Here is a 12,269-nt window from a genome sequence, read left to right on the forward strand (position 1 = left end):
TGAGTCTGGCAGATCCAGGTGCCAATCCTGGTACTAGCACTTGGTGACTGGGCTGTCTCAGAGTCACACAGGATTGTTGAGGAGACTGTTTGAGGTCGTGTAAGATGGGGATATTAATTCCTACCTCATGGGGGAGAGGGAATTATGAGAAGTAAAGGGATAAAATATGCAAGGGCTTAGAACAATGTCCAACACACATTGTAAACATGCAAAAAAACTTCTCTTTCTGCCATTAAAACCAACTAAAAAAACCTGGTTGCTGTGAGTTGACTCAATTCCTGCTGAAGGTGACCCATGTGTGTCAGAGTGGAACTGTGCTCCACAGGATTTCAATGGCTGATTTTTCAGAAGCTGAGCATCAGACCTTTCTTCCAAAGTGCCTGTGGGTGGGTTCGAACTTCCGGCCTTTCATTTAGCAGCAGAGCGTGTTAACCGTTTGTGCCACCTGGGGACTCCTACTTCTGCCATTACTGCTACTATTACTAGCTGTTTGACCTTGGGCAAGTTACTTCTCTGAGCCTGTTTACGTCAAAAACTTGCCAAGCAATGTCGATGAACCTTGAAAACATTAGACCAAGTGAAAAGAGCCAGACCCAAAATGTCGCATAGTATGTAATTCCATTTATATGAAATATTCAGAACAGGTAAATCTATAGAGATAAAATGTAGGTTGGTAGCTGCCAAGGACAGGTGAGGGGGACTTAGGAGACACTGCTTAATGGATATGGGGTTTATTTTTGGAGTGATGGAGATATTTTGGAACTGGATAAAGGTGGTAGTTGTACAACATTGTGAATGCACTAAATGCCACTGAATTGCACACTTGAAAATGGCTAATTTTATGTTATGTAAATTTCACCTAAAAAAATAATAAGTAAAACAATATGTATAAAGCAGTCAGCTGCGCTGAGCCCAGTGGTGTGCACAAACCCCAGCGTCCCTCCCTTCTTTTGGTGTCATTTAGAGATGAGTGGCAGGACTTGGCTGGGGCAGGGATGTAAGTTAGGTGTCAGCAAGACTTTTCTGCTTGGATGCTATGAAATACTGCCTTCACCGACTGAGGTCCAGTCCTGTCCTGTCCAGCCCCGGAGACCTGGTGTGGGTGGGTGGGGGAGCCCCTCTGGAGGGCTAGGCAGGTTAAGGAACTGGTATTTTATGCACACATGGCTGAGACATTAAGTCTTACTCGGGGTCCTGAAGATGGGTGTTGTCACCCAGTTGGGCTCAGGGTAGTGGGGTGATGGGGGCAGTGCTAGCACGGTCCTTGGGTTTTTCTAGGTCTGCAAAAAAAGCAGTGCCTGGAGGCTCTGACCAGGATTCCCCGTTCAGCTTGCCTCTTCCCAGCTTATTGTGACCTGGGCAAGCTTCCTGACCTCTGTGAGCCTCTGTTTCTTCATCTGTAAAGTGGGGGCAGTATTGCTGAGTCTGCAGGATTGGGGGTTCTCAGAAAGAGCAAGCATATGACAGGACTGGCCCCAGTGCCGGGTGCAGAGGAAGTGCTTAACAAATGGCAATGATTTTACCACTCAGCGCCTCCAGGTGCCTCCCTTCCTCAGTCCTTGAGTCTCTTTCTTTCTTTCAACAAATGTGTAGTATACACCTACTGTGTGTCAGGCTCAGTGTGGGTGCTGGGGCTACTGTGATGAACAAGACCTGCTCCCTGCCTTCAAGGCACTTCTCCTAGATAGGGACACAGATCACGGACAAGGAACAAACATACCTATAATTATTAGGCCTACCACAGCTGTCTGTTTGTGGTACTGTGGTGCTTGTGTGTCACTATGATGCTGGAAGCTATGCTTCTAGTGTTTCAAATGCCAGCAGGGTCACCCATGGTGAGCAGGTTTCAGTGGCGCTTCTAGACTAAAGACTAGGAAGAAAGTCCTAGTGATCAGCTTCCAATAGCCAGTGAAAACCTTAGGGGTCAGTCACCATAGAATATTGCCTGAGATAGTCCTAGAAGAGGAGCCCCCGAGGTTGGGAGGCACGACACGATAGCCACAATGATGGACTCAGACATACCAGTGATCATGACAATGGCCTAGGCCTGGCCACCATTTTGTTCTGTTATACATAGGTTGCCATGAGTTGGATCTGACTTGATGGTAACTAACAACACTTAGTCCTATGAAGGTAGAAATCTAGGTGTAGGATAGAGAATCACGTGTATGTGTGTGTGTGTGTGTGTGTGTGTGTGTGTAAATTGAATGTAGTGAGGGAGGGCCTCTCTGAGATGGTGATAAAAAAGAATTCCTAACTCACTGCCATCGAGTTGATTCCGACTCATAGCAACCCCCATTGGGTTTCCAAGGTGGTAAATTTTTACAGAGTAGATCGCACCATCTTCCTTATGCAGAGCAGCTGGTGGGTTTGAACCACCAACCTTCTTGTTAGCAACCAAATGCCTTTAGGCACTACACCACCAGAGCTGCTTTGAGATGGTGATATTTAACCCAAGTCCGAAGGATGGAAGTCCCAGCTATGCAGAGAGCTGGGGGAAGGGCTTCCCAGGCAGAGGGAACAGCATATGCAAAGGCTCTGAGGAGGGTCAGAGCTTGGTGTGTTTGAGGGACTGAGAAGTGCACACGGCTTGTGTCTGGGTTTGGATCCCGGACTCAGGGGCTGGCACACAGAATGAAGGTAGAGAGGAGGACAGGGTCAAGCCACGCAGGGAGCTTCCCACCTGGGTTGGCTGTTGACTGGCATTTTAGATTCTCGTGCCCTGATGGAGTCTCAAAGGTGTGCCTTGTTGTTAGCATGGTGCCCAGGGACCTCTGAAGTTCAGAAAATACTAGTGAGTGAAGGGGCTGATAAATACCAGCCATTGATTGGGGCGGGGGTTTAGCCTAGTAACACTCCCACCGCCCAGACACACCCTCAGCTCTCCAACACAAAGGCTCCATGTGGAGCCAGACTGCTCTGCTTGCAGTAGCCTTGGACAGCTCATTAACCTTTCTGTGCCTTAGTTTTTTCTTCAGTGAAATGGGAATAATAATAAGATCTACTTCATTTTTTTTTTTTTTTTAACGAATGAGAGCAAAGTGCTTAGCACAGGAACAGATGCACAGATGCACGTGACAAGCATTTTGTCACTCACTGTTGTCCTTGTTAGTGGCTGGGTGGAAATTAGTGTTTCCAGGAGAGTCAGTACAGCCTCGAGGGCAGGAGCACGTTCCTTGGAGTCTGAGGGCTGGGTTTGCGTCCTGGCTCCTCGACTGGACAATTTCGTAGCTACTCTGTGCCTCACTCTCCTCATTTACAGAATGGGCATGACGATGATAATGCTTACACTTATGGTGAGAATGAGATGAGGTGACTTACACAGAGTGTGGGAATAGTGCCTGGCACATAAAAAAGAACCAAACCAGTTGTCTTTGAGTCAGTGCTGACTCGTGCTGACCCCGTGTATCACACACAGTAGGGCTATGCTCTGTAAGGTTTTCAGTGGCTGGTTTTTCAGAAGTTAATGACCAGGCGCCCCTCTGGGTAGACTAGAACTCCCAACGCTTTGGCCAGCAGCTGAGCACGCCACCATTTGTGCCCCTAGGGTTGCCCACTTGGAACATAGTAAGTGCTTTCTAAGTGTTTGCTGCTACTGCTACTTGATATATATTCAGATTAGAAAGTTTGACCATATGTCTCCCTCAGTCCCCAATGTATTGATAAGTTATTGAGGTACACTAGGGAAGGAGGCTTACCTCAGAGCTGAGTTTCTGGGTCCGAACCCTTGAATCCTGCACTGCCATCCCTGGGGAGGCAAATAGCTGACAGGGGCTGGCAGTGACAGCCTCTGCAGACACCCCCATGTTTGAAACCTGGGTCTCTGAGGGGCGTCAGGGGCGGCCATTGCTGACACCAGGACTGTGGGGTCACAGGACATGAGCACAGAGTGGCAGAGCCCCTGGCTTTCCCTGGCACATTCCAGACTCCTGAGCAGGTGGCCATGGGCCAGGGTGCCGGAGGGAAGGAGAGAGCCTTTTAAGGAAACATTTCTCTGCTTTGAAAAAAAGAGAGAGAGAGAGACAAGAAATATTGAAACACACAAGAGAGTTAGTGGGCGGGTTGGCCTGGCATGCATAGCTGTGGGTGGATGGTGGAGGAAGCCGCTGGACTCCCCCAAGATTGAGGTCCTTAGTAGGGTCAGGACACCTGGGTCCCCATTCTTTCCACTGTCTAGGCTAGGTCTGGGAGAGAGGCCCTTCCACATGTCTCAGAAAATACCTGTCCATTCTGCCCTTGTCTCAAAATGTATCCTTACCCCCTTCCTCATCTCCCTGATTGGGGCCTAGAAACCCACTTTTACTCAATGGAGGGGGAGACTGGTGGGCATCAATGGAATGGAACTAGCTTTGGGGGCTGGTGGAGGTAGCAGGTGACACCCCTCCTCTGTAGCTTGTTCCTACATCCAGAAGAAAGGGACTGAACAGAGTGTTGTCCAGTGCCCCGAGGCACCCGTGGATGTTAGAGTGTGTGGGAGAGGAGACTCGGGGGGCCTGGCCCCATAAGTTTGAAACCTCACAGCCCCCAGAATGGGATTTGCAGGTTCTTGCCCTGAAGGTGCCTGGCAGGGACAGCAGCATCCTTGAGGCTGAGACCTGGTAGGCAGGAAGTCCCGAGGGTCACAGTCAGCTCCTGAGACTGTCCCCTTCCTCCTGGTCTTTCACTGGTTACCCTCTCCCTCATTCCTGGGCCCTTTTCCCCCAGAGGCCTCTTCTAAGAAAACAGGCTCATGGCCCTATGCCTGTGTGTGTCAAGAACCTTAGAGCTCTGGATCATGCCCCCACGTTTCCTCATCCTCATTGAGTGACACCACCCTCTTTACATCTAGTCGTAAACTCAGACTCCCTGTGTTCAAATCCTGGCCACTTACCAGCTGTGTGACCTTGGGTGAGTTGTTTAACCTCACTGTGCCCTCACATACTTCAGCTGGGGATAATAATAGTGCCGGCTTCATCGAGCTGTTGAAAGGATTAAATGACTTAATACAGATAAAATATAATAATGCTTTTCATAGAGTTCGTATTCAATGCCTGTTAGATTTATTTATTTTATGGCCTCACATACGATCCTCCCAACAGTCCTGACGTCAAGTTGATTAGTGGGTGAAAGAATCAATTCAGGCCTCTGCTGGAGAAGGAGTACGCAGGGGATCTGTAACCTGGCTGGCTCAGGAGCCTGGGGATGCTAGCTCCCAGCCCATTCCACCCCTTCCAGAGCTCAGAGTAGACCAGCAAGCAGGTGTTGTCCTGGTTTGAGTTCACGTGTCAAGCCTGGATATCCCTTGGGCTGGTGGGATCACAGGACAGGGCCAGGTAGAAGGAGGCTCCAGCCCCGTGTGACCACTGCCGGTCAGCCAGTCCCAGTCAGGACTGTGAGCTTTCACCATATCACCCCACCACGGCGGTGGTGGTGGGGCAGGCTGTCCTCTGCCCAGGAGACAGCCACCCCATCTCTGGCCATCCATGGCTCGTGCCCAGACGACCTCATGCCAGAGGGCAGACACGCCCCCCCCACACCCCTTTGTCCCTTGTGTGGGCCCCTGCCTGGTGTTTGGGTCAGGAATGGAAGCCAAGGTTGAGGACTGAGCTCCAAGAAAAACGTGTCCTGGCTGGAAAAGGCTAGAAAAAAAGACCACATTGAGTCTGATAAATGCCCCTGCTAATTGTCAGGGTAATAGTTTGGCTGCCTGGCTGGCAGGGGGAATGTTATCTCAGGGAAGGGAGCAATCAAACTCCTCCCCCCTCCCCTGCCCACCAGTCACCCGCCTCCTCCCTCCCTCTGTCTGGAGGCCCAAGTTGCCATCTCCTTCTTGGGATCCTGAGGAGGAGGAGGAAGACGGGGGAGTTGACAATAGTAGTTCATCCATACAGCATGCTTTTGGGCCTCACAGCCTTCCCCAGCTCCCAGCGATTCGCCAGCTTTCTCTGGAACTCTGGCAGAGGCTCCTCGCCAACTAGTTTCCCACACACTTGGGAAACGTTGCCAGATTGAGTTAGGAGTTGACTGTAGCTCTGACCTTCGGGTGAGATAGCTTGGCATTGAGGAAGACACGGGGTGACTTTTCCTTTTCTAAGGATCTTAAATGTTGTTGTTGTTATGTGCCATCGAGTCGGCCCCAACTCATAGTGACCCCTCCTTGGGTTGCTGAGGCAGTATCACTATGGAAGTAGATTGCCCCATCTTCCTTCCAAGGAGTGGCTGGTGGGTTTGAACCGTCAGCCTTCTGGTTAGCAGTCAAGTGCCTTAGGCACTACACTACCAGAGCTCCTGGGATCTTAAATAGTATAAATAAATAAAAAAAAACGTGACATAAAACAACCACAAAAAATTGGAGTCCTTGCATGGTCCAGATTGTTAAGAGCTTAACTATTTGCCAAAAGGTTAGTGGTTCAAACCCATCCAGAGATGCCTCAGAAGAGAGGCCTGGCGTTTGCCTCCAAAGGGACACAGCCTTGAGAACCCTGTAGGGCGGTTTTACTCTGCACCCATGAGGTCTCCGTGGGTTGGAATCGATTGGAAGGTCACCACCACCACTACCACCAACATAAAAAAATTAGGAAACAGAGAAAAAAAATACTGCCCCATTTCTTGTTACCTTAACCCAAACATTATTAAGATGCTGGTGCATTGACCTCCAGCCTTTCACTTAGGCCCGTTTTCTATAGACGTGTAACTGTGACGGACATTTCATTTTTGCCTTCTGCTCCTCCCTCCACGGAGTGTTACTGCCTTTGCGTTTTTCCGAGTTGCTGCATTGTCTTCTGGAGAACTCTCAAACTGGAAGGGCTCAGTGTGTGTGAGCTGAAGGAGGGGGTGTCTGGCGTGGAGGTGGGGGCATGAAGCTCTGGTTTCTGTAGAGATGAAAGATGCTAACCTTGGCTTCTCTTTGCTCCTCCCACAGGTGGCTGCCCCCTGTGTTCCTCCGTCCAGCCATGAACTGGTGGTGAGTGACAATCCATTCCTGCCCCACTGGGCCTCCTCTTCCTCTTCCTCAGCTCCCAAGCTGTAGCTTACTGTAGAGCCCAGCACATTATGGTAGCAGGGGTACCAGGCAATTAGGTAAGGAGGAGAAGGGGGTGACAGCTCTAGTCTGAGGCTGAGCTTGGAGGAAATGAGTCATGAGGTCCCTTCTGATGAGATGCAGGACCTCCTATTTCCAAATCTTGAGATGCAGGTCCTTGGAAAAACCCATAAAAGGGCATCTTGAGTGTCCAGGCTTGGCCAGGTGCCTGGTGCTCTGGGGCTTACAGGACCAGGGGATGCTATGACATCTCCTTCTCTCAGCTTGGTCTCAGGACAGGTCTGTCCCTTTGGCTGGGAGGCAAGGGGATGGATGATGACATGATCCACAGAGTCCCTTTATCTGGGCAGTTTCTCAGGCACTTGACTCTGTGTTTCTGCTCTCTCTCCACTCCTCCCTCATCCCCACCATCAGGCTTCCAGAATAATGTGGATAGGGGTGGGATGCCTGTATGTAGTGGGCTGTGGAGAGGGCGCCTGCTCCCGCCTGATCCCGGCTGGGCTGATTTGGAATGTGGGAGCTTTCCTCCCTCACCTCTCACTACCCTCTTACCCTTCAGAGCTCCCTCCTGCTCCCTGACTCACCACTGGAGCCAGGCAGGCCTCTGGAGGCTGGAGGGGAAGGTCTGCATACGTGCACACGTGTGTTCCCTTGTTTGCATGTGTGTGTGGGTGTTTGATGGAGGGGGCACCATAAGATCAGCTGGTGCACAGGGGCTGTGGTGGGACTGACGTTGGTGGGTGTCTGGGGGTGGGGCAAGAGTGTCTGGAGGCTTAGGCAGTTTTGAGTATTCACATAACCTGTGCAGTGAGGTTAGGTGGTTTTGAGTACTCACATAACCTGTGCAGTGAGGTGTTCAGCCTGTGCGTGGAGTTCTCTGTCGGGCCACCTCCAGCCCTGACTGCAACATTCAACTCCCATGTGGTGGGTTCTGCCCTCTTTCTGGACCTCAGTTTCCCTTTCTGTCCAAGAGATGTTGATACCTCAAAGGCTTTCTCCATGCTAACAGATGTTCCCACCTGGCCCCTCTGCTCAGGGTCAGGACAGATGCAATAAAGTGTGCAAAGGTGATTTGGCTTCTTAGCACCCTTAGTGGGCCTGGGGCCTTCCTGTCTGCTGCCCTGCCCATCCATCTATTCCCCTGTGCAGTATCCCCTCCTTGCCTGGCCCCATTGGTCTCTTCCGGTCTGGGTAGAGCCACATAGCTCCAGATGTGCAGTGTTATTTGCACAGAGCCCAGGTGGGGGTCATCTGACAACAGCAGGGGGAGGCGGCCAGAGGGCAGGCCTGACTGGAGCTGTCAGCGCTCTGGGATTGCAGAGAGGCATCATGGGAGCATGAGGGGGCAAGGAGGGTGAGCGTATGTTTCTCCTCATTCCAGCTGAACTGCCACCCCACCGGCTGGCCGCTGAGAACAGAATGTCCTTGGCCAGTCCAGAGAGTCTGGGGGGTCCAGGGTTTAGGGACTGCCAGGCAGAGTCTTGTGAGGTTTATTTACAGGAGGAAGGGTCAGGGGTTGGGACAAAAGGGAATAGGTTGGCATTCCAACTGGAAGAATTCAGTTAGGTCCAGATAGGACTCCTGCCTGAGCAAGGCTGTGGAGTCCCTGCGTCTGTGTGATGGTGCACACCTGTGCAGGGGAGCGCAGACCCTGGAAGAGGATGGATCAGCCACCACCAGGCATTTGCTGTGGTCCTCGGCTCTCCTGACCTGAGTCAGGAACTCCCTCCCCGCCTCAGCAGTCAAGAGCAGAGGAGTTAGACTCTTTCTGGATCCTAGCTCCCCCATCCACTGGTATGTGATCTTGTTGAACCTCTTAGGCCTCAGTTTCCCTTTTCAGAATGGGATTTAATATAGCATCTACCCTGTAGGTTGTCAGAAGAATGAAATGAGCAGATGAATCCACTGAACTGATTGGTATTCAGGACCCTCTGATGCTGACCCCCTCACTGGGTGTCCAGACAGATTCTCCCATTGGCTGCATAGCCCCACACAACAGGTGTTTTCTCTGACCTCATCTCTTTCTAGGACTCTCTCCCTTCCTCAGCATGCACCAGTCACACTGGCCTCCTTGCTGTTCTGTGAATACACCAGGCACGATGCTGCCTCAGGGCCTTTGCGCTTGCTGTTCCGCTGCTTGGAATACTCTTCCTCTGATGTCAACAGGCTCTTTCCCTCCTCTAGGTCTTTACTTATTCACTCACATGTCAACATTTTCCTTCCCCACCAACCCTATTTCTCTTCCCTGCTTTCTTTGCCCCTAGCACATATCACCCCTTGAGACATATTTTACTTACTTACCTTGTTCAGGCTCAAGTGTAAACTCTGTGAGGACGGGATTTTTATCTGTTCCATTGGTTGCTGTATCTGCATTGCCTGGCATGCAGTGGGAGCTCAATACGTGTTTATCGAATGGCCAGAAATGATACATTCAGCCCCGTGCCTGGCACACAAGAGGGGCTCAGCAAGTGGGACTGCTGCTAGTCTTTCTCCCTGCATGGCGAGTGGCTCGGGTCTTGAGTTCCAAGGGTGGAGGGTCTCCAGGGGAGCCTGCTGGTGGCTCTGTCGCTGTCTCCAGAGAGTGGGAAAGTGGCCCAGGGGAAACCGGGAGAAAGTTTGGCTTCCCCCAGAGAGCACTCAGCACCTGTTTCCTCACGGGTGGGTGAGGCAAGTGCTTTGAACAGGTTCACAAGAGGGAGGAAAGGGTGTGTTTGCCTTTTTCCTTCCTTTTCTATTCGCTGCCTGCCCTCAGCTTTCGTGTCACTGGGGGGGCCAGGGGTACAGGGGCTGCAGACTGCACCCAGTGACACTGTCAGAGGGGGTGAAACCAAAATGGTTGTCTATAAAATTTTTGTGCAGTGTTTCAGCAGAACTTTATTATTTTTTATAAAAACATCCCTGTGGTTAATTGTAATCACAAAAAAATTTTCACAAGCCCAGTTCGCATGTTGCAATATACCAACAAGGCTAAACTCTATGCTAATTTACTTTTTGAACTTTTTAATGCCTTTGGTCAGAGCTGTCATTGTTCCCTAATTACAATAGCACTTTGGATCACGTGGTTTCGAACGACATGCACTATTGTTTTTGTTGCTGTGGGTGTTTTGATAGTCACTGATTTTGCCAAATTTTCTGGTGTTTTAGCCGCAATATTGTGGTAGTAAGTATTTGTGAGCCTATTAACTTTTTCAAGAATGAAGTCGTAATTAAAGGAAAAAAAGAAGAAAAATAAAAAAAGGCTTCTGCTCAGTTATTAATGTAATTCAATGCAGAAAAAATTTACAAAACTATTTTATTGTTAATATTCATATATCTAAGAAGTAATTACATTTAAGTAATTTACAACTATTTTTCTCATGTATTAGTCTGTCATTACAGTTGGTAGTAGACATTACTGAGGATTCTGTGTGGTCTGATATGGGAGGAGGTCCATGAGGTGACGGCATGAGTTACTGCACTGGGTGACACCAACCTAGTGATGCCACTGCTAGCGTTGGTCTCTGGCTTCCCCGGCCTCTTCCTTCTTCCCTTGTGCTGTGTTGTCTGTCATCTGTTATGCTTTCTTCACGCCTCAGGTTGGCTCTCGCTCCCTTCTGGTCTACTTACCTATCTTCCTTCATTCCTGCTCCTCTGGAATTAGGACCACCTCCCTATCCCTGGGCACAGGATTTCTGGGTCCTTGGGCCAAACACATTTTCCAGCTTGTGCCCGGGCCAGCCAGGGCAAAGTGGCTTAATCTTCAACTCATGTTTTCATCTTACTCAACAGATGTTGCCCAAGGCCTTGAGTATAAAGGTTCTAGGGTCACCTCTCTCCTGTGGGGTCTAGTGGTGGGGGCAGGGTTGAGAAAGGAGAGGGCGTGTTCGCTGTAGCAGAATCCTCATCCTTGGAAAGAGCTGAAGCAGCTTTTCTGAGCTCCTGGAAAATAAGAATCAAAAGAAGTTTCCTGAGGGTGACAGTGAAATAGAGTGGCCAGCAAGGTTGTGAGCTGTCCAGCCCTCCTGTACACACATGCAGCCCAGCACCCCTGGCCCTGGCATGTCCAGGAGAAGCTGCCTGTGCTATTGTTCCTCACATAGGGCCCAGCCCACTGCAGGTGTTGCGGTTGTCCTTGTAGAATGAAGGACAAGGTTGGGAGTCTGAGTTGGAGGAGTGGAATGTCAGGCTGGTTTCACCTATAATAGTAATAATAACCAAAACCCAAAACCTGTTGCCACTGAGTCGATTCAGATGCATAGTGACCCCGTATGTGTCAGAGTAAAACTGCTCCATTGGGTTTTCAGTGGCAATGACCTTTTGGAAGTAAGATAGGCAGGCCTCTTTCTGAGGCCCCTCTGGGTTGATTTGAACTGCCAGCCTTTCAGTTACTAGCTGAGGGCTTAACTGTTTATGTCACCCAGGGATGCCATAATAGTAACAATAGAAGAGCAAAAAGTTAACTCTATTATAGAACTTTCCATTTGTCAAGCTTTACTCTGAAAATTTTACAAATATAAACTCATTTAATATGCACAACAACCCAGTGGGGGAGGTACTATTACTATCCCAGTTTCACAGATGAGGGGCAACTGAGGCCCAAGGCCACGGAGCTATTAAAAGGAGGAGTTGAGACTTCAAGTCAGTGGTCTGGCACCAGAGTCCACCCTCCTAGCCATAAATGTCACTCTTACCTGCGTAGCACCTGCAGTTGTCCTGACCTGAGGTCATTGGTACCCACAGTGACCTGTGAGGAAGCTGGGCAGGAGTGAACCCCTCTAGGCTCAGCAGAAGCAGCAAATTGTGCAGAGTAAAGTGCAGCTCAGAAAAGGGGGGCGACTTGTTCTTGATCATGCAGCTGTCAAATGGCGGGGGCTGCATTGGGAGTGGAGTTTGGGATTGCTATTTTGCTCTCTCCTAGGTACCCATGCTGATTGGTCTGGAGGCAAGGATACGAGGTTGCTGGAGGGCAGGGTGTTCCTTGGTCCTTTCATCCTACACAGAGCAGACACGTCCACCTCGCCAGCTTCTCTGTTTGTCAGTGGGCCTGGAATTTAGGGGAGGTCATGGGTTCGGTATCCATCCATCCACCTAGCCGTTCAGCCATCCCACTGTGGACTTCCAAGCCATGGACTTCTATCTTCCTTTTTTGCACATGAGGAAATGGAGCCTGTGGGATTTTTAAATGACTTTTCCAGGATCACCTAGTGTTAGATTCGGGCCCAGAAGTGAAGTGTGTGATGTTAACCATCCCCAGAGGAAGCACAGGGCC

At 50.1% G+C, this 12,269-nt stretch overlaps 1 protein-coding gene across 1 annotated transcript in view; it reads left to right on the top strand.

The window, feature by feature from the left end:
- Positions 1 to 12,269, top strand: part of TNS1 (tensin 1) — a 270,893-nt gene that overhangs the window by 129,867 nt on the left and 128,757 nt on the right. The window contains exon 4 of the mRNA XM_007959717.1: positions 6,902 to 6,943. Within this exon, the coding sequence (XP_007957908.1) occupies positions 6,902 to 6,943 (42 nt within the window). The remainder of the gene's footprint in view (positions 1 to 6,901; positions 6,944 to 12,269) is intronic.

This window comes from Orycteropus afer, unplaced genomic scaffold, assembly GCF_000298275.1.
Source record: "Orycteropus afer afer isolate SDZICR_OR568_19922 unplaced genomic scaffold, OryAfe1.0 scaffold00002, whole genome shotgun sequence".
In the NCBI taxonomy this organism is placed as follows: Eukaryota; Metazoa; Chordata; class Mammalia; order Tubulidentata; family Orycteropodidae; genus Orycteropus; species Orycteropus afer.